Genomic DNA, 27851 nt, shown 5'->3' with positions numbered 1-27851 from the left:
CCGGCCTCGTCCGAGGCGGTCCGGCCGCGGTCTCCATCTCTTTGGGTCGGATGGGCCTTGGCGAATGCTGGCTCCCGTCTCCCAGCCGAAATCTCATCGTCGTTGTCGGTCTTCCTTCCCGGCGTTTTCTCCCCACACCAACTGTCCGCTCAACAAGGCCTTTCAGCCTCATCCGTACGCCACCGCTGGGTTGCCTAGGCCTAACGGTCTCAGGGCCACTTACACCCACGACGGACTGGCTCCCACTATCTAGGCCGTCGTCTCGCCCGACCAAGGCTTCTGGGGGACTTGGTGCTTGCAGACCAACGGTGGCCGCTGCGCTGCTCTCGTCACCCCCAATCCTCCTCCTCTTGGGCAAAATGTGCCGGTACGAGATCGAGTCGTTACCCTCGCACTGCAATACACCGCCGACGGGTGGCTCCAGGCTCCCTCCACACGGCTTCGTACCCAGCCCCGGCATCGCAGCGTCCGTGTCCATACTCACGGGCTCGTCACGCACGTTTATCGGTGCTAAACGCCGTGCTGGCCGCACCTTCGAAATGCCATCGTTCAGATCTGATGTTCCCCTTCGCCGCCGACCGCCTCGCCGACTGCCCCTGGGCGACGCTCCTTTGAGTGCTTCCGCTTGTTCTCCCCGGGAGACCTCCTCGGCCGGCGCCTGCTTGGCCTGGATAGGCCGAAACCTGGATACCACGTTCGCCTGTCTTTCATATTCCGGCACCCGCTTCAACCCTTCATCCATTGCACTCAATCTCGCCTCCGCGGTACCCCCCGTTGCAGCAACGGCCGCTGCTGCCGTCACTATCTCGCCTTCTCCCCCCACCGATTGAACCTTGCACCTAGGATTCTCCCCATGATGATGCTGTCTTAACGCCGAAGATCTGCAAACGGACGATGGATCGCAAAGCTTTCGCCCGGAAGATTCTCCCAGGTTGTCTCGCTTTCTGGTAATGGTGCGCTCCGCCGTATCTGGCATTCTTCCTACCAGCGGTTTCCCAAAACCCTGTTGTCTTTATATCACCGAGGCAACGCGGTAATGCTTGTCTGAGAGGGCCCCCCCCCCCCCCCTTTTCGGACGGCCTCGACCAGCCCATGCGTAGGAACTGACACCGCAACCCTATCCTGAGCGACCTTCAACCGCTCTGCCCCCCCCCCCCGCTTCCTCCGATTCCATCGTCGCAAGTGCGCGTTTGAACAAACGTCGTATCAGACTTTCTTTTTCTCCACTGTCCATGCTGCAGCAGGGAAAGGGGTAACCCTGCCATTTGGCTCAGCTCACCCGGACGATAGCTTCCAACACCGTCATCCCCAGCTTTCCCCTCAATCCTAACAGCAACGTTCCCCAGACCGCCTCTTCGTGTCACTCATTCGTGGCGTTGAGCACCATGTGCACCATTCTTCTCCTCATCCTTGTCATGACAAGGTTGCTCGCCCCTCCCATCCTTTCCGTAATCCCTTCAAAATACAATAAGCTCGTTTACTCTCCGCTTCCTACTTTCCTGCTCCACGGTTGCAACAGTCGTTTGCGTGCGGGACAAAACACTGATCAACCCCACGTAGATGCAGTGATACACCATGTCTTCCTCTTCACCTCTGCCCCACCACACCTTCGAAGGCCGCTCGACAGCCAGAGAGGCGCTGGCGGTGAAATGTCCATGATGTTCTTCGTCCAGCCGGATTGCCCCTCCAGATTCGCCCACCAAGACGAGCATCGCATCAGAGGCCTCAACGCCGAGACCATGGCCCACGTCTTCCTGCCTCCTCCGTCGTGGTTGCTCACTGCGGAATATGCGCCTCTCCGATCGGATACCGACGACTCCGCGACATCCATCTTCTTCAGCCTCAATCTCTCAATTTACAATCAGCCAGTTGTCGCCTCCGAATGGACCGAAGAGTGGTTTTTCATGAATGGCCGCGTCCATCCCTACGCCCTTGCGTGGGAGGTCGAGCAACGAGACGGTCTTGAGTCTGGCGCCGGAGGCATCCTTCTCTACACTATGCCCGCCCTTATCATCCGCGACCAAGGCTACCAGCCGTAAGGACTACCAATTCCTCCGCGCACACCTCGAGCACTAAATTTAGCTGAAATGGGCCTCAAGCGTTCTTCCTAGGCTCTTTGCCTCCATGGACAGCTTCCCCGTATCCCGCCCATCGTTTCCTTCACCGGCCTCATCGTTGGCCCGGCCACTCCTGCTACGACAGGACCTTCTGCCAGGTCTGGACGCCACCCAGCTGAGGTGCTGCGGCTTCCTCCAGCTTTCGACCTATATCACTCCCGGGATCCCTGACAAGATCCTCTCAGGGCTTCCACCCGTTTCAGGTCTTCGTCATCTTCCCCATCCGCGCCAACCCGTGGGCCATCCTTTGCAAGAAGATGGCCGAGAGGCGGGACTCTCAATTCCATACTAATATCTCCTTCACCTGCACGGGCAAGGTCGCTGGCCTCCTCGATCACCGCGTCATGGTCCACCAGCCGAGCTCCGACAGAGACTACATCTTCATCGTCGTCCCGGATTCTTGGACTTTTCTCGACAAGACCGCCACCACCGCAGCCGCGTCGCCAGCCCTCACATCGCCACCGAAGCGGCAACCGTCCTCCGCTTCGGCGGCCTTCCAGGATGCCCGCGCTGCCTCTTTCTCTGTCGCTACACCTGGCGCCCTCCGCCGAGTCCTCCGCCTTCGGCTTCGACTTCGGCTTCGGCCGATCCCGTTACACCGCTGCAGAAGCGTCCTTGTCCCGAGCCCGCCGACACGCCAACGAAGAAACCGCGCCTGTTGCAGCTGGCCTCAAAACCTTCCTCATCGGCCGCCACTGGAAGCTCTGCCACTCAATCGTTCTCTCTTTCCGCTGCCTCTTCTTCCTTCGAGCCGGAGACGATGAGACAGAGTCCTGCCTCGGGAACCGTCTTGGGACCCGCCGTTGATTCGATCGTTGCCTACACGTCAGACTCATCGGCCCGGCCGCTCAGAAACCGCCACCCAGGCCAAAGGACAATGGAAACAGAGTAACTGCTTGATATAATAGTCTACCGATATAAGTTACAACATTCACAGAAAAGTGATTCAGTTCCATGCTTTATCTTGCTTCTTAGCAAATATCTACACCGAGCTGCAATCTTACAACACTCCGTCCACAACTTCGGATCTCGTCGTCATTCCCTTCCAGACCTTCCCTCTCTAGTGATCTTCTCTCGGCACGCATGCCTTTTTGTGAACCTTCCAGTCCGCCTTTTGGTGTTCTTTCCCGCAGTATGCCACTGCATGACATCTGCCGCAGCGACTCACGCCCGCGGTCGTCCCGCATACTTTGCACAACGTGACCTCCGTGCAACCAGTGCGTCCTAAGAACTCGTCACGTGTTTCGTGCTCTTGCCGCATTTCCCCCATCATCAGTTGCATTTCCTGTCTCATTTCCACCTCGCACTGCCCGCTTCCGCATAAAGATGTGACCCAAACTATAATGCGAGCTTCGTCCGCGTGCAGCAAAGATATTGGACTCTGTAGGATATCTGTCGCAAACCGCCCGCAGCATTCGCAGAAAGCCCCGACGCGCTGCGACATGCTGATTCATGCTCCTTCATAAGAGGCATCATGGCCTGTGCAAATTGTTCCTTGTATTCAGCATCCTCTCCGGCGCGGTTTGCGCCGGTGATGACGGGCAATGCCGTGGCTGCGTATGAATTGCTTGGCACCGATTTGGCATTCGAATCGACCGTGGACGTTGCCATAACTGACTTGGCCGTGATTTAGATGCTATGGGTGATAATGCGTAGGTAGGCACGTATGATGAGAAGGACGGGAAAGCCCGTGGCTCGGGATCGGATTCTACTTGTCCGATCTATTGTATCGGCTCTTCCACCCATCCCTTCTCACCTTCGCCTTGCTTTTCTTGACACGTTGTGCTGCATGACACGTTGGCGCGCGCTCCCAAGGCCTCTACGTTTCGCCCCAACCGGCCGTCGCGCAATGCAAGCTACTGCGGGAAGGAATTGCCGGTTACCTAGTGCCGCAACCACCACAAAATTTTTCAAATAGATGACTCTCTCCAACGTCATCTCATCCAACGTCATTTTCATGTGTTAACTCAATCCTCCAACTTTCGTTCCGAAAGGCTCTTTGCGCAACCCCCGTTGGGTTGCCTCTCCTGTCGTCTTGAACGATTGCTTTTCGGTTGGCCTACAAGTTTGCCTTTTCCCCCTCTTTTGTGTCCTTTTTCATCCCGCTTTCCTGTTGGCCATAACGTACCCCACTGCGTCATGCAACGCACTAGGTCATGCAACAATTTTCAACACCTGACGCGTCTTCTTCAAATTGACGCGATATGGACCACAACACTCGTATTGCAGAGGCAATTATAGAACTGCAATCCCAAGATCGCCCTAAATATGCAGAGACCGCGAGGAGATACAATATCGACAAATCCACGCTGTGGCGCCGCTTCAAAGGCAAAACAGCCTCAAATCACGACGCGAACTCTTACTCGCGACAGAAACTCACCAGCGCGCAGGAGGAGATTCTTATTGGGCACGTCAATAAGCTGACCGACCGTGGTATCCCGCCTACCCCTCAGATGTTGAAGAATATCGCCGAAGATCTAGATCATCAGCGGAAGGCTGCTGATAATTCAGGCATTTCAAAACTTCTTCAATCTAGTAAGACTGCTTTTATCGTCATTTCAAGGGGTATACTGCCGACAATACTCGGTCAAATGCCGTAAAGTCGCCATTTCTGACCGAATCCAACTAACTCCGCGAAAAGATCGAAAAGTACAACATCAGTCCCTCAAATGTTTATAATTTTGACGAGAAGGGATTCCAAATTGGTCTCTCTCGCTCCACCAAGCGAGTTGTCCCCCGAGAAGCCCTCAGGCGCGGAAAACTGGTCGGGGCAAGCCAAGACGGGAACCGGGAGTTCATCACGCTGATCGCTGCCATATGTGCAGATTATTCGTACCTGCCACCGGCCCTCATTTACAAAGGGGAGTCAAAAGACTTCCAAGATACTTGGCTTGAGGATTTTGACCATTCCAGCGAAGTAGCCTTCTTCGCCAGTACGGAAAACGGCTGGAGCTGTGATGCACTGGGTTTACACTGGCTTCAGCGCATATTTGACTGCCATACGAAGCAAAAGGCTGGTCGTGCCTACCGTCTCTTAATTTTAGACGGTCACAATAGTCACATTAACCTGAAATTCATTGACTATGCCGATCGGAATCGAATTCTCATTGCTGTGTTGCCATCGCACTCAACTCATCGGCTTCAACCACTCGATGTTGGCCTGTTTCCGCACTCTCCACCTATTATGCTCAAGGTTCCGACCAGCTGATGTCCATTGGATGGGGGTTAATTCGCCTTACCAAACGGAATTTTTGGCCACTCTTTCGTGATGCGTGGAACCAGGCATTTACGGCCAAAAATATCGAGGCTGGTTGGCGGGCCACAGGAATCCATCCACTCGACCCCGGCAAAGTATTGTCCAAGATTAGCCACAGCAGTGATGTGACACCCCCACAAACTGCATCTGAGGAAAGGGCGATGAAGACTCCAGGCTCTCTTCGGGCTATTCGGCGCATTACCCGCCGTCTCCGCAAGGAAGGGCTGATGGACTCCCGAGTCACAGCGCTCTCCCGAGCATCAGAGAAACTGGCGACACAATATGAGCTCGTACAACACGAAAATCGAGATCTACAGGAAGCGCTCAAACTTGCACATAAAAAAGGGAAACGCAGAAAGGCCTTGGGCCTTTTCAATCCAGAAGAAATGGTGGCCAGCCGGTCTTTTTCAGTCCAGCCAAGGTGGAACTGGCGCGGCGACGTCAGACGGACAAGGCACAGGCCGACGAGCAGCGCAAGCAAGCCATTGAAGATCGTCGACTCCAGGTAGCCATATCACGTGAAGAAAAGGCTCGAGAATCCGCCGAGAAGAAAAACAGCGGGCTGCAATGCGTCAGGCCTTGCGAGAGCAGCGTTCTCGAGAGAAGACAGAGCGTGCTGCGGAGCGCGAGGCAAAGCGAGCTGAGAAACGGGAGGCCGCAGCAAAATTAAAAGCAGAGAGGTCTGCACGCGAGGCTGAACGCCAGGCTATTCGGGAAGTCAAGTTTGAGGTAGCTGCTACGTCAAAGCCTGGTGTAAGAGGGCACAAAGACATGGTAGCGGTGAGAAAAACGAGGGCGTTGGAAGCGGGTTTGCGCGACGGGCATTCAACCACGCAACAACTCGGAGGAAGAAAGGGTAAAGATTGGTTCTGAAGCTTCAGTGGCTCGAGACCACAGTCCCGGAGCTTTAGGGGTAAAGACATACCTCCCGTTCGACGGAAGCGCAGGGAAGTATGGAGGCCGGTTTCTCAGTCTCTCAGGTCTGGGCGGACCACAAGACCGCCTGCTCATATTTCCTAAGAAAACCATCATATAGATAGACTCTGTATGAAGTGTTTCACATAATTGTAATGTTTAATAGTATTTTAAATGGTTGTGTCGGTTGCAGGATTAATTTTCGCTCTGGCTTGCCGGTCGGGCAATTTGTTGCATGACGTGGTGCGTTGCATGACTCAGTGAGGTACGTTAACTGACGCATATGATGCGAAGAACACTAGAACAGCAAGTAGGCCACTCAAGGCCGAATTCTCTACGCCTTATTTTATCCCCTCTTCCTCCATCACTTCTCATCTTCTCCTTGCTTTTTATTCACACGTATTGCTGCATGACATGACTGACAGCTTGGCGCCCGATCTTCTTCGCCCCAATCACCCGTCGCGCGATGCAAGCTACTGCGGAAAGATTTTTCCGTGCCAGTGATGCCGCAACCACCACAAAACCTTGAAACATCAAACAGACAGATAAATCCCCCTTTTCAGCCTCAAATTTCAACCACAAACTTTCGTTCCTCAAGGCTCTTTGCGCGAGCCCGAGGCGAGCCTTCTCCTGTACCCGTGCCTTGAGGAACGAAGTGAGGTACGAACGTAGTGACGAAAGGTTCTTGCCCTGCGAAGGTATGGGCAAAAATTTCCAGCCCTCTTTCCAGCCCTCTGATTCGCTGCCGTCTGCGTGGCCCTCTGATTCGCTGCCGTTCTTGCCCTTGGTTGGATATGTTTCACCCCTTGCGCGCGCTTTGAGGCGTCTTCCTCATTGGTCTTTTGCTCTCTTTTCGACCTCTTTAGGACCTTCCTTCTATTGGTCTATCTAGTCTATGGTTTGGCTGCTGGCCGTATCCTTCCTTTGTGTTGCCGCAATCCTCTAGGACGATAGGACATGTCTTCCCTCGCCTTAAACATAATGCCAATGCCGCCTACCCTTGGCTACGGAGCAGGCTACCTGCTTCCCGTATCGTCCGCCCACTTAGCTCCTCTAGCCGCGCCTGCGCCGCCGTCATCTCCTCTGGCACCCGGTTCCCTATAAAGTCCCGCTCCCGCACCTCCGAAACGAGCGTGATGCCGTCGAGCGTCGGGCACCGCGAGAGCTGCACGTAGAGGCTGTACGGGTCGCACGGCGACGCCACCGCCCTGCCCTCGACCGTCGCCGTCCTCGCCCCCCGCAGCTCGAGCGCGACGCGCTCGATCGTCCCGCCCTGCACCTTGTAGTCGGTGCAGGCGAAGGCCGCGGCGCACGGTAGGCCCCGCCGGCTAACGTCGTTGCGCTGCCACGACCGCTTCCGCTGCGCCGTGATCTTCACGCTAATGGGCGTTAGCAGGATCGTCCCCGCCGGCATCCCGACGAAGTGGAAGTCCTTGGTCGTCTCCGACGCCAACACCAGGCCCGCCGGCGGCCCGAAGTGCACTGTTAGCTCCGCCGAGACCTGGTGGCCAGGAAAGGCGCGGTCTGGGATCACTGCCACCGCCGTATACCCGGCGCCGTTCACCACCTTTAGCCCCTGGTGCGTGTTCTGGTTTACTACGACCGGCATCCCGGGCACGAAGAGGAAGACGGCCGGCACCGCCGTCGCGCTGTCGTCGCCCTGGCCGAGCATCAGCACCGCCTCCTCCTCGCTCGGCTCGCCCCCCTTCCACTTATGCTCGGAGAGGAAGACGCGCGCCGCCGTCCGCTGCTGGGCCCGGAACGCGAGCGCCGCCTCGAGGTTAAGGTTCCAGCGGTTACGGTTGAGCGGCGTCACCACCGTCACCCCCGTCTCCCACGCGATCCGCCTGCCGGGCCGGTGGCACCTCGAGTTGAGCAGCTCCATGTCCGACCGGTCCTGCTCGCCGCGCCGGATCCGCCCGAGCAGCCGCTGCAGCTCGGGGTCGCCGGCGGCCCGCATCTGCTCGTCGAGCATGACGACCGTCGTGAAGCGACGCCATAGCGCGTGTGCCTTGTCGTGCTGCCGCCGCCTGCTCGGCCGCGAACGCCCCGTCCTCGTCCCACGCCACCGCCGCGCTCGGCAGCAGGATCGACCGCTCCTGCACCGGCCGGAACTGGTGAAAGTCGCCGCAGAAGATCACCACCGGGATACCGCCGAAGTCCCGCGCCGACCCCCGTAGCCGGCAGAGCCGCTCGTTTGCGGCGTGTAGCGTGCGCGCGCCGAGCATGCTGACCTCGTCGACCACCAGCACCTCCTTCTCCCGCCAGTCCATACGCGACCGACCGTCGACGAAGCGCTCGCCCGCGCCCGGCAGCCGCACCCCGTCTAGCTCCCTCGTTAGCCCTCCCGCCTGGCCAACCGTGAGGCCGCAGGCCGAGTGTAGCGTGATGCCGTTGATTCGCGCTGCTGCTGTGCCTGACGTTGCCGTGACGAGCATCTGGCTCGATAGGTCCCTTCGGCTGAGTAGCTCCATCAGCGCCTCGATGACGCGTGACTTGCCGGTGCCGCCCTCGCCGCCGATAAACAGGCAGAGCTGGCCATCGCCGTCGTCGCCTGCTACTTCGGCCCGCCGGACCCGGTCGAGCTGCCGGCAGACGACGAGGAGGGCGATTGACTGCTTCTCGTTTAGCGTCAGCTCCTTGGCTAGCTCCTGGCCGGCGGCGACGAACGAGCTCGATGGGCCAAGCCGTACGCGCATCCTCGCCGCCGGGGCTGCCTCCAGGTCGCCGTCGGCCGCCGTCACGTCCAGGTCGTCCTCGCCGAAGCCCCCCATAACCCCACGCAGCGCCGCGTCGCGGTCAGCCCCGGCGCCTACGGTTGCCCTGCCACCCTGGATGCCCTGGATCGCCTGCTCCCGCTCCCGCGCGGCGCTCCTTTGCTGCGACTTGACGGCCCGTAGCTCTTCCTGCCGCGGTAGCGCCGCCCCTGAGAGCTCCGAGCCCTCTAGGTCCACGCGTCTACGTACCCTCTCCTCTCCTACTACCGTTGCCGCGAGCTCGGCCGCCGACCCGAGCGCCGACTGCTGGAACCGGCAGAGCTGCCGCGCCATCGCCAGCAGCTCCGTCGACTGCGCCGTCACCTGTCCAGCGGCGGCGGCGTGACGGACGACGTCGATGAGCCGGGCCGTGTCGCCTGCCCCACCGGCGCGGTACGCCCCCTCGCCGTCCTCGGCAGCCTCGCCGCCCTCCCTTTCCGCCCGCGCCGCCGTCAACTCGCCTTCCTCGGACGTGGCGGCCCACTGCTTGGCGTCGCGCTTCGCGTCCTCCGCCGACCTCCGAAGGAGCTGCACGTTCTCCGCCAGCCGGCCAACCCTCGGTGTTAGCAGCCCCCGCGCCCGCGCCCAGATACCATTAATATCGCCCGCTTCCTCGCTAAGAAACGTCCCCCACGGCACGAAGAGCGCGAGGTGCTGTACCGCTGCCCTATATTTGGTTAGCAGCGACCGTATCACTTGCGGCCATCTTGGCGGGTGCTAGTCTCCATCTCGCGATACGCACCTCTGGTAATAAGGGTCCTCGTCTTCCTCGCTAAAATCCTTACTCACGTATCCGTCGAGGCATACGATCGCCCACTTGGCCGGCCGCCTAAGCGCCTGTACCCAGCCCTTCCCTAACGCCCAGCTCTCAACGAAAGGCATCTCACCCCAGCCCAACCTACCATCCACGCCAGCATCGTCCCGCCTCTTTAGCCTGACTAGTGATGCGTAGTCATAAAGGCACAGTCCCTGTAGGAGCTCGCCTCTATGCTGGTAGGCCTCGACGAGCGGCAGCCTTGGCCCCGCTGCCTCGACGACGACCGTCTCGTCCGGCGCGTCGCCCATCGCCCCCGCGCCGCTTACCTGTCGGAGGTGTTGCCACCGGCGGAAGACGGCCCAGTAGAGCTGGTTCACGTTTATATATGCCCACGCTGCGCCGTTGCTAAATTCGGCCGGGTACCCTAGAAGGTGCGCTATTACCTCGACCTGCGATAGCGACCGCTCTGTAAAGACTCGATTCGCTGCCTTTAGTAGGAATACCCGAGTCTTGTTTTCCTGTACTGGGTCCGCCGCTACCTCATCTCTAGACCCGGTCCCCTGGCCGGCGTCGCGGTCAGTGCTAGTATCATCGCTCTCTGCCGTCGGCTCTAACGTAGGCAGCAGCTCGGCAGCGGCGGCTACCCGCTTCCATATAGGGTCCTCGACCTTTGTCGCATAGTTGGTGATGTAGTAGATCAGGGCCATGGTCTTGCGCTGGGTCGCGATGAACGATATGTCGTGGTTATGCCGCAGCCCGACCGCCATCGCCCTGTTCCACCGGTTCACCATGCTATGCGTCCGCCGGACCTCGAGCACCCCGTCCGCCGTCAACGCCGTCCTCTCCACCAGCCTCCATGGCGCCTTGAACCGGCAGAGGTCCCCCTTGCGCGCGCCGCCCCCGAGGGAGTACTTTACGCAGGTCGCGCTATGCGTGTGGACCTGCGTCGCGCCCGCGCAGAAGTTGGCCTCCTCATCGAAGGTGTCCATGAAGCGGGCAACGTCGTCGAGCCGCGACGATATATCTGCCGTAGCCGACCGCTCCGCCTGAACCGCGCAGTAAGCCTCTGCGTCTAGCTCCTACGCCCCTAAGTTAGCCTTGGCTCCTGGGCCTGCTATGGTTTGGCCACTCGGTCGCCTTACCTCGGAGAAGACGCTATCTATATATCGGACGATCCGCTCCCGGTACGCCGCCTGCTCTCCCCTGTCGGCGCCCGCGATCGCCTCGCCGAGGCCCCTGTTGCCCTTGAGCCAGAGGAGCCCGTGGACGTGGAGGGCCCCTCGCTCGTTGGTCTCCACGGCCCCGTAGTAGGCCCCGACGTGCCCGAACACCGACTCCTCCCCGGTCCTAACGTAGTGTTCGAAGAAGAGCGTCATTTCCCGGTGGAAAAAGACGGCCGAGCTCATCGGGTCCGAGATGGCCAGCTGTGTCCGCTTATACGCGGTCCCTAGGTCTCTTAGGAAGGCCTCGGCCACGTCGGGGTCGCGGCCGCGGTGCGCCGCTAGCCGTAGCTTCACTAGGTTCGTGATATCGTTCGGGTTCAGCGTGAACCAGATGACTGGCACCCCGTACCTAATGATAAGCGAAAGTATCTTCTTCCGCATGCTAAGTCGGCTTTCCCTCGACATTGGTTGCCTATGCCCGAATACCGAGAGGGACCGTAGTAGCTCCGTTACCCCTTCGTCGCTAGTCTTACCCGTAGCTTCGAGCTCGACCCTCGCCGCCTCGAGTCTCTGCGCCGTTAGCGACTTTAGCAGGCTCTCGACCTTTGGGAAGTTCTTCCTTGTCATGCCTAGCATGCTGGCCTGGCGGTTCCTAGATCGCACGCTCATATTAAAGACCAGGAAGGCGAAGATGGGATGTGTTGCGAACCGGCCGCCGTGGCGCCGCAGCACGATGTCGGCCCATGCCCTTAGCCTCATGTTCCGCGTCGACGTGAGGCCCTCGGCGACCCGCTCCGCCTCGGCGCCCCGTGATCCGGCGCCGCTGGGGGCCGTGCCATCGCCCGCGCCGGCCTCGTCGGCGAGCCTCGGGCCGCCTAGCCCGAAGGGGAAGAGGGTCGGGAAGGCCTTGGCGAAGAAGGACGCGTCTGCCGAGTCGGCAAATTCGTCCCCGCGCCGCACCTGTATGTAGGGCTCGCTGTCGCCGCCGTCGCCGCCGCTCCCCGCCGCCGCTCCCGTCGCCGTCTTAACCCATGTCCTCGGGCCTATATTGGTCCCGATAGCTTCGCGGGCGAAGCGGATCTTATCCGTGTCCGCCACCTCGGGCGCCCCGTCGAGGGGGAACATGCTCGACGACGTTACCTCATTAATGATGTCCCCATCCTCTTCGGGCCTAGCGTCTTCTGCGTTCTCGCCGCTACCCTCGCCCTCTCGTGTGAGCGCGACGTCGCCTCTGCCCTCTGCGGGGTCCCGGCCCTGCCTTAGCATCGCGAGCACCTCTTCGATCCCGACGGCGCCCTCGTCGTCGAGGGCCCGCTCCGTCGGCGGCACCACGTGCGCCGTCCGCGTCCTCTCCCGCGCCGACGGCTCGTCCCGCTCGAGCCGCTCTAGCACCGCCGCCGGCACCCCGTGCGCTGGCTCGCCCCAGCTGTCCATCTCGGCCGTGTCGATCTCGACCTCGCCGTATAGCGGGTTGTTCTCCTTGAGCCAGGCCAGCGCCCTCTCGACCGCCCGCCGCCGCACAGACAGCAGGCCCGATAGGTCCCGCGGCCCGGGCCTCTCGGCGCCCTGCCATGAGACGTGGATCTCGTCCATGACCCGGAGTAGTGGGTGCGGGAGCACCTTGGTCGCGAGCCCCTGGACGTCGTTGGGGAATACCGTGATGTGGCCCTTGACGTGCCTCGGGTACCTCACGCTCTGCCTCTGGCCGCCGGGGATGCTATACTTGGTCACGAAGCCGTAGCACGAGCTGAGCGCGATCAGCTTCTCCTCGACCGGCGTCAGGTCCTTGAGCTCGTCGGGATACGCGTGCTCGCAGCCGAGCCGCCGGTGGAGATGCATCGCCGCCGATGCGCCGTCGCGCCCGACCTGCCGCGCGCACTCGGCGCACACCGCCACCGGCGTGCCCTCGGGGAAACAGCTGCGGCAGCCGAACGGGGTCCGCTCGCCTGCCTGTGCCGCGCCGCTCCGCGACCAGCCCTCCCACGCCATCTCCCTGAGCTCGACCCTGGCCTGCTTCCGGTAGCAGAGCGTGCATGTGGCGATCGGTAGCGTGCCGGCGTCGTGGAACGCCCGGTAGAACCTCTGCACCGTCCTGACCTCCCTTTCGCGCGGCACCGGCGCGCACCACGCCCGCTCGTCGGCCAGCCTCTCGCCCGCCTCGAACTCCTCTTCGAGGCCCCGCAGCACGTCGGCCAGGTCCTCGGCCTGTACCTCCCGTGGCCTCGGCCTTATCCGGACACCGCGGCTCCGCTTCGCCTCAGTCTGTCCGCTAGCAGTATTGCCCTTCCTCTTCTGTCCGTCGCGAGGTAGTGGCCCTTTTCTTGTCCCATCTATACCCTATTAGTTATCTCTATACGCGCACCTCCGTACCCTTTAGGAGACGTACCTTCGCGTTGGCCTTCTATTCCTCGGCCGCGCCCTGCTGCCTCGCCCGTGTTCCCTATAGCGCCCTCCGATACTGTTCCCGGCTGAGGTAGGATATCCCGGGGGGGCTGCTGGGTCGTGGCAGGGTCTGGACGTGCGCCCGTCGTGCGGGATGCGCGGCGACCATTGATTGCCTCTGTTTCCTGACTACCCGGGCCACGCTTCCTCTTCTGCCTCCGTCTCGGAGGTAGGCCTCTCATTGCTTCACCTATATTACGTTAACCACTACTGTCTCTTAACTAACCCTGGTATCCCGCTTAGAACCTTTACCAGCACGTTGGCCATCTATTCCTCCAACGGGCTGTGCGCTCTCGGCGCCGTCCCCTACGGCGCCCTGGGGCCCGCCCTGGGGCCGCGGCAGTATGCTTTGTGGCTGTCTTTGCCGTGCTGTTGTACCTATGCCTGAGACCGCCGCGCTCGACGGCTCTGCTGCCGGTGCCGGAGCCGCTATCGGCTGCGGTTGGATATCCCGGAACAGCGGCTGCTGGCTCCTGTCGATCTGCTGCCTTGGGCGCCCCGGCTTCCTCCCCGACCGGGCCGCGGCGCTCCGGCCGGAGCTTGGCGGCGTGGGAAGCGGACCGCCCTCGCCCTCGCCGCCTTCTCTGGCTTTCACCTTCCGCTTTGGCTCTGGCGTTGACGGCGTCGTCTCGCCCCCCGTCACCGTCAGTTCTGTTGTGCCGGGGGTCCTCCTACCCGCCGCCGCCGTCGACGTCGCCGTACCCGCCCCAGCCGCGTCGGTCGCCTCCCCTCGATTCCTCGCCGGCCGGCCGCCCCGCCGCCTTCGCCGCGCCAGCACCAGCCTTAATACACTCTTAAGTGCCCCTTGCTGGGCCTCTATCTCAGGCCCTAGCGCTGCTGCTATCGGCCTAAACCTTATCTCTGAATACTGTGCTCTGGGTGCCTCCAGCGCCGGGGCTGCGCCGCTCTTGGCCCCGTGTTGCCCTTCTATACTGGCTGGCTTCATCGTTGTGGATATTACTACCTCTGTTTCCTGTGCTCTCTCGGCCTTGCCTATTTACTATATCACTTTAACCCCCCCTCTTCGCTATGCTCCAGCTCGGCCTATGCTTTCTACATAGCACATGCTTCTTGATCACATATCTATATGCCCTTGGCCTCCCGACTTGGCATGTTCTTACGTATGCTACTTACTTACTATTGTTTACGCGCTAGCTATTTATGGTCTTAACTGACTGGCGCCTGCTGCCCTACCCCGCGGCTTATACGGCCTCGGCTGTTCCCTAGACGTAGGTCCTATTAATAGCTTCTCGTCCTTACTTGCCTATTCGCTACGCTTTCCCTCTCCTTTCCTAGGACCCTTTAGTGTACGTCGACGTCTATCCCTAGGCGCTTATATCCCCTACTTTAATTCCATGTCTTATATATGTCACAGACCATACTATGCCTTTTCCTTAACTTCTGTTTCAAGACCCCGTGGCTTCTTGGTAGACCGCCTACTATATCTTTCCTACACCTTGCCCTTATTCTCTTTACCCTTATCTATCTCTTTTCCTTTACCTATTAAGGTATACAACTACTATTCGTTATAGCCCGCCTGCTAATTCTTTATACCTTTGCCTTTAGGACCTTACTGACCCTATCCATATTGCGCTTCTTGAGGCGATATAGCGCTGGTTAGACTTCTTTACGGTCTATATACTTATGTATGGCTTTCCTGCTATAGCTTACTAGTTAACTGACCTCCCGCTTTGAGGCTATCATGTCCCCGACGTTGCCTCCTACCGACTCTCCGCCACACCTTCGCAGACCTCTTGCCGGCAACAAGGGCGCCGGCGGCGACATGACCATGATGTTCTTTGCCCAGCCCGACTGCCCCGTGAGGTTCGCCCACCAGGACGAGCATCGCGTGAAGGGCCTCAACGCCGAGGCCATCGCCCGCGTCCTCCTGCCCATCCCCTCGTGGCTGCGGGCGCTCGAATACGATCCCTTGCGGGCCCGGGGGGACGATGCTGAGGTCTCGTCTCTTTTCTTTAGCTTGAATCTCTCAATCTACGGCGTGCCGGTCGTCGACTCGGATTGGACTGAGCAGTGGTTCTTCATGTCCGGCCGCGTCCACCCCTACGCCCTTGCCTGGGAGATTGAGCGCCGTGATGGTCTCGAGGCCGCCCCGGGCGACACTCTCCTCTACACGATGCCCGCCCTCGTCGTCCGCGACCAGGGCTACCAGCCGTGGGCCTTCCCTCTCTTCTCTTCGCCGCCCTGCTAATATCTTCCCTAAGCGTCCTCCCGCGCTCCTTGGCGTCCGACCATCAGTTCCCGTCGACGCCTCCTGTCGTCTCCTTTTACGGCGTCGTCGCCGGCTCCGGACTTGACCTCCTCCATGCTGATCTTCTTCCTGGTCTCGGCTCCGACCAGCTCCGCTGCTGCGGCCTGATCCAGCTGTCGACTTATATCGCCCCCGGCGTCCCGGACAAGGTTCCCTTCAAGGGCTACCACCCCTTTCAGGCCTTTGTAATCTTTCCCATCTATGCTAACCCTTGGCTTATCCTGTGTAAGAAGCTGGCCGAGAGATCTACCTCTCCCTTTCTGCCTGGTACCCCCTTTACCTGTACCGGTAAGGTCGCTGGCCTTCTCGATCACGGCATTATGTGTAGTCCCCCCGGCTCGGACCGCGATTACGTCTTCATCGTCGTCCCGGATAGCTGGTCTTTCCACGATAGGTCTTCATCCGCCGCTACTGCCTCCGCTTCCCCACAGGCCGCGACCCTAAGACGCCAGCCCGCTTCTGCCTCCTCTGCATTCGAGCTTGTCCGCGCCGCCTCCTTCTCGCTTGCCACGCCACCTTCGACCGCGCCGCCCACGCCTTCCAAGGTTCCCGGCCTGCCTGCCGTCACCCCTGTGACGCCGCCGCCTAAGCGTGCTTGCGCGCCTGTGGCCGACTCCCCCCTGAAGAGGACGCGCCCCCAGTATTCGTTTCCTTCCTCCTCTTCGAGCACTGTTAGCTCTGCTACTACTTCCTCCTCGCCCCCGCTATCCGCCTCATCGTCTAGGCTTCCCGGAGAAGCGCCCGCTACCGCCTTGTCCGCCGCGCCTACTTCCCTTGACTCTATCGTCGCTAGCACTTCTGACCCGCCAGCCCGGCCCCTCCGCCAACGCATGCAGAAATAATCCTAATATAAACCAACTTACTTTATCTCAACTATACTCTCTAAAAATAATAAACCTATACCTATGCTCTCGCTATACTATGAATACAAAATACTTCTAGCTCTATTCTATTCCCTATATGTAACTCCTCTTCTATTATTCTTTTCCCCTTCTATACTCTTCTTCATGGCTTTCCTTACCTCTACCTGTGTCTATTCTTTTCTTCCCGCACTGGTCGTAATCTTCGTTCCGAAAGGCTTATTGCGCAACCCGTGCGGGGTTGCCTTACCTGTTATCCAGAAGTATCGCGACGACATTATCCGGAAGTTTAATTCAGCCCGAAGGGCGTTCTACTCAGTCAGAAAGATTCGAGCATAAAACCTCCTCTGATTGGCTAATTGGCCTGGCCTGTGCTCAACTCGTGCGCGGATTGGTCGACCGATAACGCCACCAAATGAAGGCCCGCAAAAATTACCCCTGAGCGTTGACTAGGTAACTAGCCAGCCTGGCAAGCTCTCCAAGAGCTTTCTTTCAGTTCTTCCATTCTTCGGCACTCTTCACACTAACTAACCTACATGGCGGCTGCTTCCCTGTTCTGCCCAATATATCAAACTCATCAGGTTACTAACGGTACATAGGTTCACATATTACCTCGGCAGCCGGCCCACCTCCCAATATTCTTCGGTAATTCTGCCTCATCTAGCAGTCTGGTGGGTAAGAGGTGGATACATACATATACGGCCAGATGGAGGACGACATACCCCAGGCAGTTCGGAATTGCCATACCTGCAAGCAAGACCTGCCCGAAGTCGAATTTCGAAGCGTCAAGGACCCTACGAAGTTTACAAGAGACTGTGCTAGCTGTAGGGCACGCCGAAAGGAACGGGTTACCGAATCTCGAGCCGCCGTTGCCGCAATGCGGAATTTCGCTTTGAGGCTATCGCCACGCAGAGCCACGAAACGGACCGATTCTCTAGCTAACCTGACGCCTTCAAGGCGGACTGCGCCAACGCCTGCCTGTGTGCAAGCCTTACGACCCCCTGCCACATCAACTTTATGCCGTGCCCTGGCACCCGCACTCCAGGGACTGCCTAGACCTCTGCCGAGGCCATCTACCTCAAGCGCGGTAGAGGGACCTTCCCCCACCCCTCCTACCTTTGGCCTGCCAACAGTAGTTCTGGGCACGCCGATTCCACAAACGCCAATTCCTCAAGGCACTCTTCAATCGGCTTCTGTTGTGCAAGGCACGCCTATACCACAGGAATCTCTTCCCCCGCTTCGTACCCCTCCTTCATTACTGCCACAGAGTCATCGCCGCGGCCGCTATACACGTCGAGTCAACATTAACCCCCGGCCACGGCCACAGCCTGAAGAGCGACAGTTCGATCAGATAGTTGATCCGCCTTTTACAGGGGACCTTGACTTACCTGCCCTTAGTGAGGGGGATCAAGCCCTTGTGCGCGAGTTCTATACTGCTCTGAATGACGACAAGATGCATAGTTGCATTCGCTGCCAGGAGCGTTGGTTCGATATGAAGCGAAATAGCTTGAAAATCTGCAGTCGCTGCATTGGTCGAGACAGGAAGAAAGCCCCTAACGAACCGTACTTCTTTAGCGCTGCGAATCACCTTGACTTTGGGAAGTCCCCGCCGATCTACCTGATCTAACGATGGTCGAGGAGATGCTCATTGCTAGAGTTCACGTACACGTGAAAGTCCTGCAGGTGCGTGGCGCTCAGTATAAATATCGCGGTCACGTTGTCCACTTCCTTCGCAATGTTGGCAGGCTTTTTGAAGAGCTCCCAGTCCTACCTGAAGAGCTAGATATCATCCTCCTGCGGCCTCCTAATATAGAGGGCGACCCTCGCTTCCGGCAACAGTTTGCTCGCGATTTCCGGGTACGTCGCTCATGCCTGTCGGCCTGGCTGCATTACCTACAGCGTCACCACCCGGGCTATCGCGATATTGTTGTGAGCCAGAATCGCCTGCAACGGATTCCTCTTGATGGCAGCATAGTTGCTTCCATTGCCAGCCAAGTGGCTGACATACCTGACGGCGAAGTCCCCCAGGGCCCCGTTGAGGAGGTTGTGGAAGAGGACCCAAGCGATGCCGATGCATCAGCGATCCCGAATTTGCAGGTCACTGATACCGAATTGAATGCTCTGCAGTCCCGATTTCTTGATGGGACCCTAACCTGAGCGCATGACTGATCTGGAGTATATGCCGCGTAGCGCGCAGGCTCACCACCAGATGCCACTGCCTTCCATTCGCAGGACCCCTATCGACGAATTCAACCGTTCTCAGCCGCTTTTATCGCTTGCGTTCCCTACCCTCTACCCCGACGGCAAGGCCGACTTCGTGGAGCCTCGCCTACGGAGCATCACGTACCAGGACTACCTTGCCCACGCGATGAGATGGCATGACGGACGTTTTGCCCGCCATAAGACGTGGCCTTTCGTCGCCCTCAACACGATGTTACGTGCGCAGGTCCGAAAGAGAAGTGACTACTTCGTCAAGCAACGCGACAGCCGCCGTCAACCCCTTACACGCGCCGACCTAGAGGAAGCGATGGCTGGGCCTGACGAGCCGGAGGCTCAGGCGCTGATCCAGTCAATCACGCGCCAAGCCGCGGTAATCAGGGGCACCCGGCCATATTGGTATAAGCAAAGGAAGGAATTGGAAGCATACGCCTATAATTTAGGCAAGCCTGGCCTTTTCGCTACTGCAAGTGCAGCCGATTACCACTGGGAATCCCTATACCGTCATATGCCTCGATTTGACGAGTGGCAAGCAGCTCCTGAGGCGGCGCGGATGGCTCTATCCCGGCAACTGCTACGAGACAACGCCCATATTGCTGCTTACCACTTCTATAAACGTTATACGCTGTTTAGGACTATTGTCCTGAAGCAGAAGTTCAACCTAACGGACTCTTGGGGCCGCTACGAGTGGCAGGGCAGGGGTTCCAGTCACCACCACGGCCTATATTGGCTAAGTGGCCACCCAGACTTAGATCCTGATAACGACCGGTCCCGGGAGCAATTCGCCCGCATCTGGGGATATCACGTATCTGCCATTAACCCAGAGCCACAGCGAATACAGGCGCCTGGGGAAGGGAATCCCCTGATCGGTACTCTATTGGAACATCCCCTTACCGTTCAGTTTCTATCGATGGTAATCAACCGCGTGCAACGCCACCGCTGCAACAACTACTGCATGCAGGTCAATAAGCATACCAAGCAGGTGGAGTGCCGCTTTGGATTTCCTCACGGCCAGCGCCTACTAGCCTCCCTTGACAAGGTTCCTCACTCTAAACACTGGAGCTTTAGGGGCGAGCGGAACGATGGCCAGATTAACCATTACAACCGCTTGCTTACCGTTGCGTGGCTAGCCAATACAGACGTTTCACCCTGCACGAGTCTACAGCAGGTAATCGATTACGCGGCCAAATACTGCTCAAAGTCGGAAAAGAAGAGCGAGTCTTTTGCCCAGATCAGGAAGGCCCTGATGCCCCGGGTCAAGGACCACAACCCCTTATTTCTTTCACGTCAAAGCTCCTCAATCAGCTAGTTGCTGAGCGGGATTACTCGAAGCAGGAGGTCAGCCACTTGCTCCTCGGCCTGCCGTTACAGGAAGGCTCACGAACCTGCCTGTACGTTGACTGCCGTAATCCTGACAGGCATTCCCGCTTCCTCCGTATTGACGGCGATGAGGTTGAAGAGGCCCCAACGTTTACGAAAAGTACACTCAACGCCCGGAAGCCCTAGCGGACCTATGCTATGTCTCCTTCCTCAAGTGCTGGAATTTCCGTCCTAGGGACCCTTCCAAGTGGAAGCAATGGCAGCCAGGCAACGTTAACGGCAGGCCTCGTGTGTTGGTTTACTTTCCTCGCTATCAGGCTGATCCAGAGGGTCAACAGTGGCCAGATTACTGCCGTGTAAAGCTAACATTAAACCACCCACATCGGCGGGTTGATGATCTCCTCACATTTGACGGCCAGCTTTTTGGTTCTCACGCTGAGGCCTTCTCCTATTGTTGGCAGCACCACAGTCATGGTGATGACCATTACGGTCGGCCAAAAGAGGCTCGATTACAGCCCCAAGATGATCAATATGAGGCTCTGCCTGTGGAGGAAGAATTTGACGACGAAGACTGGATTCGCCTCGCCGCCCTTTTACCTGGGAACCCCCTTACCCAGGAAGATCTTGACCTTCTTGGCCGCCGCGATATCGACGTCAATTACGACTGGACACGGCATGTGGGTACATATCCGGAACTTCGAGATAGCTACTGGAAAGACCTTATCGCTAGCCACCCCATGGCCAACGATGTGGAGGTCCTTGGCCCTCACTGGCGTAATACGCTGAATCCGCAACAACGACTCGTGTACGACACGTTCATGGGTCACTTCCAGGCGCAAAATCCTACTCAAATCCTTCTCCACGTTGATGGTGGTGGTGGCACCGGCAAGTCGTTCCTTATCAAGGTGCTTTCCTCCCATCTTCAGGCGGCCGCCCTACCGAATCCTAGCCCTATTTGCCGCGTAGCTCAACAGGCGTTGCGAGTAACCAGATACAGGGCAGCACCATTCATTCATTGCTACGCCTCCCAGTAGGTGGTGCTTTTACCGACCTTCCCCCAGCCGACGCAGCCGCCCTTCAGTCCCGCCTACGGCACGTCAAATACCTCGTGATCGATGAAAAGAGCATGCTGGGGATTGAGCAGCTCGCGCGGATCGATTCCCGTCTGCGACAGGCCTTTTCACAGCGTAGCCTCGAGTTCTTTGGTGGTATGAGCGTCTTGCTTGTGGGCGATTTCTTCCAGTTACCACCAGTCCGGCAAAAGCCCCTGTATTCGACTAGCACCAGCCTGTCTGCGTTGGAAAGGAGAGGGCATGTGGCCTACCGGTTATTTGACCGCACCATCTTCCTGACCACGGTACAGCGCCAGGCTGGTGATGATCAGGCCCGGTTCCGTCAGGCGTTGCAGGAACTGCGTGAAGTCAAGTTATCCATACCGTCCTGGAACCTCCTTAGCAGTCGGGTACAGGCCAGGCTAACGCAGAGCGAGGTTGACAGCTTCAAGGCCGCTTTGCGGGTGTATTCTACAAGGGCGCGGGTCAACGAATACAATTACGAGCATATGGTTCATCTAAACGCCCCGGCAATACAGGTGGAGGCAAAGAATCAGGGCAAGGGCGCGGGGCGGGCACCAAGCGACAATGCTGGCAATCTATCTAACAAGTTCCCCATTGCTAAGGGCGCCAGGGTAATGCTCACTACTAACCTATGGCAGCCAGCTGGCCTAGTTAACGGTGCCCAGGGTACTGTATACGATATCGCCTGGAACGCAGGCGCCGAGCCATTGGAAGATCCCCCGGCCGTTATTATGGTGGACTTTGATAGCTACGACGGACCGCCATATCTAACAACTAACGAGGGCAGGAAAATCTCACCCATCCTCCCAGTCAGGCGAGACTTCCTTGTGGGCAACGAGACCTGCGCTCGCACGCAGTTTCCCCTCATGGTGGCGTTTGCCATCACTGTTCACAAATGCCAGAGCCTAACGAAGGATCAAATAGTTACTGATCTCGCTACACGCGACTTCCAGGCCGGGATTAGCTATGTTGCTGTCTCACGGGTTACGTCGCTGCAAGGCTTACTCCTCGAGGCGCCTTTCGATCGTCAGAGCCTCTATAACCACACGCCGACGGAAGGTTTACACGTCTGCGTTTCCTACGTACCGCGTTCACGACTAACTATAAGGCAGGGATGAAGATGCGCCTCGCTGACCAACAACGGCGTCAGGGTCAACAGCTGACCGACGCACCATATACACCACGCTACCTTGACTAAACGACATCTTCCTCTCGGCTGCAGGGAAAAGGGAGGTTCGATATATAGTATATAGTTTACAGTTAGGTTGGGCCTGTTAGGAAGCAGCAGAGACTCCTAACTATCAATTCCCTTAGTGCAGGTTTGGAGCGATTTAAACAGCTGGTTGCCCGCGGCAGGCGAATGGGGGGTTCTAGGGGGTCTCCCCCTAGGAAAGTGAATTGCAGGTATACGATATTTACCCTTCGGGCTGGATATTCAGCCGTTGAGCCCCTTGCCTTGGCAACTTAACGGGTGTTCGAAGTATTTTAACAATACCCGGCCGACCGATATTGCTGGCGAGCTTCGTGACCTGGTTCACGACGATCCTCGTTTAGCCGGTATCACGGCTCAAGACGTGAGTAACGCCTTGGCTAGGCACCGTCAGGAAGAACTAGCTGGCCGTACGCCTCTTCAGTTTCTCTACGACCGGCTAGATAAGTCCGACTTCTTTCATCGAGATAGTCGTGATCCCCAGGGCCGGCTAACTGGGCTATTTCTCGCGCCTCGTGCTACCTTCCATCGATGGCGTCAGCATCACGATGTCCTCGTCCTCGACTGTACCTACAAGACGAACCGATTCAATATGCCGTTATTGAATATCTGCGCGGCCACTCGAGATAACAAAACGTTCTCTATTGCCTCTATCTTCTTGAACGGCGAGACCGAGTCCCATTACTATTGGGCTATCTCGTTGCTGCTAGTCCTTTGCGAGAAGGAGTCGATCCCATTTCAAGGGTCACTGTCACGGACCGAGATACTGCGTTGCTTAAGGCGTTAGATAGCTTTCGCGAGCTTCAAAACAGTACTAACCTTCTGCACGTGGCATATTAACCAGAATGTCGTTGCGAAATGCAAGCAATTTTTCCCTAAGGCATCAAAAATCGGCAATCGAGTCGTACGGGCCCCGGCATTCCAAGCGTTTCTACAAGAGTGGAACGAGATCGTCAAGTCACAAGATGTGAATAGCTTCAACGAACGTTTACGCCAATTTGAGACACCAGGCCGCCACCCGCTTGCAGCTATACAATACTGTTGCAATACGTGGCTAACGCCTTGGAAGGAGAAGTTTGTATCTTGTTTCGTTAATCAATATCGCCACTTCGGGCGTACAACGACCTCGATCGTCGAGGGACTTCACTCTCATATGAAGAAGTTCCTTTGGTCCTGTACGGGCGATTTGACGACCGTTTTCCAACGATTCGAACGCTTCTGGGGCCATCAGGCTGCTCAGATCACAGCGATAGAGAATCGAAACCTCCACAAGATATCAACGTTCTCCCTACAGGCGCCGTATATGCCGATCCGCGAGCGAGTATCGTCATATGCGTTAAAGCTACTAATAGATGAGCATCGCAAGATCCTCTAGACCCCGAAGTCAACGGGCCAAACCGCCGCCAGGTCAATGTCCTTGTAATTGGGCTACTAGTCGAGGGCTACCGTGCTGCCATCGAATCTTCGAGTCTATCAACACCAATACCTCCCTTACACTCGACGACTTCGACCCATTTTGGTATATTCCGATCGATACAAGCGCTCAGGGCACAAGCCCTACTCGGGCACCATACGAGCCACAAGTTATCAGGGCTGAGGGCCGCCCCAGGGCTCACTCAACCTCGAAGAGTCACGGCGGTCAAGATCAACGCGGCGGGATCCGTCACATCACGAGATCGCTGAACGGCATGAGCGGGCTGAGGCTATACGACTGCCTCCTCCTCAACGGCACCAGCGGCGATGACGGGTACGGTAACGGCCGCGATGACTTCAACGGAACGAGGGCTGCGGCACATCGAGGAAAACGGCGATACGTACGAGGCAGGCACACGGATGCAACGGGCGTATCAACAAGCCGGGCGTCAAACGCCAGTCTCTGATGATGACGATCAGCCGGTACGGCGGGAGACCCAAGACTGCATCTTCGTCGCTGGCCTCACGGACGATGCCGCCCTTGAGGATGTATGGGATCAATTGGAATCACAGTTAGATGAAGCGGATCAGGCACGTAGTGCACTCGAAGAAGGAGGCCTGTTGTAAACACCAAAGAATAGTCTCATCAGCATAGAAAGCGCAGTACGAATAGCTTCAATTTTGGGTGCCTTATCGTTGAAGGAGAACTGTTACTACCTGGCTCTACTTATCGTAGAGAATGTGTGCATACAAATTGGCGGTATCGGCCCTCTTCGGCCGTCAGCCACAGTTAATCCACTTTTTGGGTGTACAGTTAATGAAAGTGGGTGGATAGATAACTTGGGCCTATAAATATCAAGGCGGCATCGAGATGTTGGCTTCGTGTAAGCTTAAGTCGATGCGAATGTGATATACCTTGCCTCGCCTTCGTATTGAGACATATAAAGCGTTTAGGGGCTGTAGATGCTAGCAATCTCTCGACCTTGGACGAACGGACTTGATACACCTTAGACAACGCCCATGATGTAAGTTCAATGCTAGTTATTGGTTGTTGTGCAGTAGGGGGAATTGATGGGAGGAGAATACTGTCAATCGTGATAGCTTGCATTTTTAATATTCGTCCACGCAAAATAAAGTAGGGGGAAGAAAGAAACGTGACTGTAAAGATCTGCTATAACTTCGTCATATATGCAATTAACCCTGCTTCTGCTAAGCCGAATATTTAAAATGGGCCATAACCCTCTATGGTCACAGTAGGGTATACGTAATGACAAATTTTCTTCCCAAATGCGTTTTGAGACAGTCTGGCCTACAGTCGCCCGTACTACATACAGCACGCGGTCACCTAAGTCTGCTGGCCGTTGGTACGTTGTTCGGGAACCTGGTGCGTTCAGATGCGGCCCATTAGGCAACAGCAGGCAAGATGTGGTGAAGTCGAAGCTCATTGGCTTTAGTTCACGTCAGCTGTCAGCTAGCGTTTTCTTGGCCGCTCTTTTGGGCAATATAACGATCAAATTTGCATACGGTCAACCAGAGGCGGCAGGAAAGCTTACGCGACATAGCAAAGAGCCAACACGCACGTCTACTGTGCATTGCTTCGATTGTTGAGCTTAGCAGCCGTTATTTTGTAGCATTCGAAGCCAACGTTCATCGCGATCACGACGTTTCAGGAGATTTAAGCTTACCTATATTGAGACACCAAAGGCTTCATTCAGAAGTTAAGGACTGAGTGAAGATTTGGATGAGACACAGACTTGGTAGCAGAGCTTGGAGATAGGACCTAGGAGTCTATGCTGGCATCTAACAAGCGAAGCATACAGATAGCAAAGCGCATGGGTCTTAAGCCCGATACAGACTCTATGAAACCTCAAATAATTAAGGAGTTGCGCAGCAGCGGGCAGCGAACTGGTGTTTTCCCAGTATGCTGGTGAGTGTCAGAACCTTGATGAGGTTCTCGTCGGATAGGTCACGGACACAGCAAGAATGGTACGATCGGATGAAGTGAGGTATGATGTGTGTCTGTCTGTGTCCCCCATTTGGGGGTGCTCTGCCCAAGCCCTATATCAAAGGGCGATGGCCTCAATCCCTATGACATGCCATCACGTCATATCTCTGTAACTGTCTCATAGATGTCCTCGTGGCCTCATCGGCTGCGCTACCTGGTGCGCTATCGTCTGCGCTACCGTTGGCGCTGCCACTAGTAGCCTGACGCTATCGTAGCTGCATCTACCCGGATTCTACCGGATCTAACAGTGAGCGGTGAAAATTCCTGCCCAGGGTACTTCGTCGATGTCACCTGCAACCGGTGACCCAGTCATCAGATCCGCCCATGCATTAGCGCTGAACTCTAGCGCGCATTGTTGCGGAGACCAATACGCCGTCGAATCTCACTGGTTGCAACACGTAGGCTCTTCCCCCTGCCTTGACGTATATAACCCCGCCGTTTCGGGAGCTCAAAAACTCACAAACTTACAATCCCACAATCCCGGTGTCCGTACCCACCCTTCTGACTGTTAGATCGTAACCCATTGCCAACGCCATGGAAGGTAGCCCACCGAACGAGAGCATTCGTGCGGCAGACATCTTGCCCCGAAATTGCGCCCACATACTAACACAACATCTAAAATTCACGTACACGCCGAAGGGACTCGCCAACGCGTACCAATCGGCGACAGAACAAGAGGAGACTTCATGTGAACGTATCTTTCTGGACGGCGGCGGGTTTTCAGCCTGGTTTACTTACTTCCTCGCGAAGCGGGCCGCGAAAAGTGGTTCTCACTTTGATGGTCAAGCTGCAGTCAGCCAGATGCTCGACAGCCTCCCCAACATCGCAATCGATGACCAAAGGAAGTTGGCGGGGGAAGTACGTGATTCGATTCCGTCGGATGTCGAGAAGCGAATCCAAGAAGTCTTCAACAAGGCGATTAAACCAAATCAGATTGGTGTTGTGGCGCCATCATCGAAACGACGTCGTGAGTATAAGTCCACGAGATTAAGATATCCCTTTAACGAATACCCTAGGCGCGATAGGTGACGATAATGATCCTCGACTTGAGATGCCGAGCCCAACGCCATCGACAAGCGGGACTAACTTCACATCCGAGCTTTGCACAAACGGCTGTCGTTTCGACCTCGGAAACCCCACTATTTTGAGGGTCGCGACCGTTTTCCCAACTTTCACTGCTGGTGCAATTAGAAGATACCGCATGCCAAGCAGCGGAAATTCTTGGGCGGCAGCCATCACAATGTCGTTCTTCGACGGTTCCTCCTTTGGGGACAAGCTAGGATCAATGATGAGCTTGGAAGTAACGAGCAACAAAGTCGAGCGTCTGGCCAATAACTTGTTCGATGCTCCTGTGGAGTCAATGGATAAGAACCGATATCTCGTACTCCCTACAGGGCTGAGGATCATCCCCGGCGCGGACCTCATTCTCCGTGGTTGCAAGAGGCATGTCATCCTGGATGTGTTCGGCCACGACATATACAACGCAGTCAACGCAAGCCGGGCCTATAAAGAAGAGGCAGAGCAAGGCAACCCTCTTACAGAATGTGTGACAATGACGATATCGCACCGAGCCGACGATGGGGCTATAATCAACCTCTCACTTGATGAGAGGGAGGCATTGCGAATCAAGCATAAACTCTTCGGATGAATGCTCGTCCCTCCTCGATCGACTACATCTCTTTTATGCTACCGCCATATCCACCAAATGCAACCTCGACATCACCTGGAACCATCGCCTGGCCAGTACACTTTTCATGTTGTTCGTAGGGCTCGGACTGGCCCTTCCGATACACTTTCACCCAGCAATTGCGCCAGTATACTTTCTGACCTTTGCCTTCAACGAGTGTAGGACTTGTCGTGCCGGTTGAGAAGTCTATCGGCGTGTCGGACAACGGTTCGATTTGGAACGACTGTTAATTTGTAAGCCAAGACGGGATACACAAGGCAAGCATCTGGTAGGGCTTTCGAACCATCAGAGAAACACCTTCCGTTCTTCAGTAGTGTTGGGCCCGAGAGCGATAGCAGAAGGAGAGGCAGTCTGAGCTTGACCGTGGTCCTATATGGCTGGCTGGCTT

The 27851-nt window shown here is 57.0% G+C and overlaps 6 protein-coding genes across 6 annotated transcripts; 5 read left to right on the top strand and 1 right to left on the bottom strand.

Annotated features, from left to right (window-relative positions):
- Window positions 1-1655: 1655 nt before the first annotated feature.
- Window positions 1656-2924, top strand: HRG_08536 (uncharacterized protein; the record flags this gene model as incomplete). Its single annotated transcript, XM_044867007.1, has 4 exons — window positions 1656-2035; window positions 2100-2139; window positions 2303-2556; window positions 2618-2924. 4 exons carry the CDS (start codon window positions 1656-1658, stop codon window positions 2922-2924), a joined length of 981 nt encoding a protein of 326 aa, XP_044717894.1.
- Window positions 2925-4321: 1397 nt separating this feature from the next.
- HRG_08535 (uncharacterized protein) lies at window positions 4322-6043 on the top strand (the record flags this gene model as incomplete). Its single annotated transcript, XM_044867006.1, has 5 exons — window positions 4322-4612; window positions 4759-5034; window positions 5620-5732; window positions 5795-5878; window positions 5965-6043. 5 exons carry the CDS (start codon window positions 4322-4324, stop codon window positions 6041-6043), a joined length of 843 nt encoding a protein of 280 aa, XP_044717893.1.
- A 1239-nt stretch (window positions 6044-7282) lies between these two features.
- HRG_08534 (PIF1-like helicase domain-containing protein) lies at window positions 7283-13673 on the bottom strand (the record flags this gene model as incomplete). Its single annotated transcript, XM_044867005.1, has 7 exons — window positions 7283-8318; window positions 8383-9711; window positions 9787-9881; window positions 10086-10880; window positions 10944-11317; window positions 11498-13233; window positions 13633-13673. 7 exons carry the CDS (start codon window positions 13671-13673, stop codon window positions 7283-7285), a joined length of 5406 nt encoding a protein of 1801 aa, XP_044717892.1.
- A 1435-nt stretch (window positions 13674-15108) lies between these two features.
- HRG_08533 (uncharacterized protein) lies at window positions 15109-16264 on the top strand (the record flags this gene model as incomplete). The annotated part of the gene is made up of 3 exons (XM_044867004.1): window positions 15109-15578; window positions 15629-15963; window positions 16107-16264. The coding sequence occupies 3 exons, from the start codon at window positions 15109-15111 to the stop codon at window positions 16262-16264; spliced, it is 963 nt and encodes a 320-aa protein (XP_044717891.1).
- A 1900-nt stretch (window positions 16265-18164) lies between these two features.
- Window positions 18165-22346, top strand: HRG_08532 (PIF1-like helicase domain-containing protein; the record flags this gene model as incomplete). Its single annotated transcript, XM_044867003.1, has 12 exons — window positions 18165-18392; window positions 18474-18661; window positions 18726-19442; window positions 19821-19966; window positions 20062-20143; window positions 20212-20364; window positions 20534-20749; window positions 20803-20977; window positions 21154-21609; window positions 21664-21759; window positions 21814-22207; window positions 22261-22346. 12 exons carry the CDS (start codon window positions 18165-18167, stop codon window positions 22344-22346), a joined length of 2937 nt encoding a protein of 978 aa, XP_044717890.1.
- A 4670-nt stretch (window positions 22347-27016) lies between these two features.
- On the top strand, window positions 27017-27424 carry HRG_08531 (uncharacterized protein; the record flags this gene model as incomplete). The annotated part of the gene is made up of 1 exon (XM_044867002.1): window positions 27017-27424. The coding sequence occupies one exon, from the start codon at window positions 27017-27019 to the stop codon at window positions 27422-27424; it is 408 nt and encodes a 135-aa protein (XP_044717889.1).
- Between the last annotated feature and the right edge of the window lie 427 nt (window positions 27425-27851).

The sequence above is a fragment of the Hirsutella rhossiliensis genome (genome assembly GCF_020360975.1).
Source record: "Hirsutella rhossiliensis strain HR02 chromosome Unknown scaffold00010, whole genome shotgun sequence".
Lineage (NCBI taxonomy): Eukaryota > Fungi > Ascomycota > Sordariomycetes > Hypocreales > Ophiocordycipitaceae > Hirsutella > Hirsutella rhossiliensis.
This window is presented reverse-complemented; position numbering and strand designations above follow the sequence as displayed.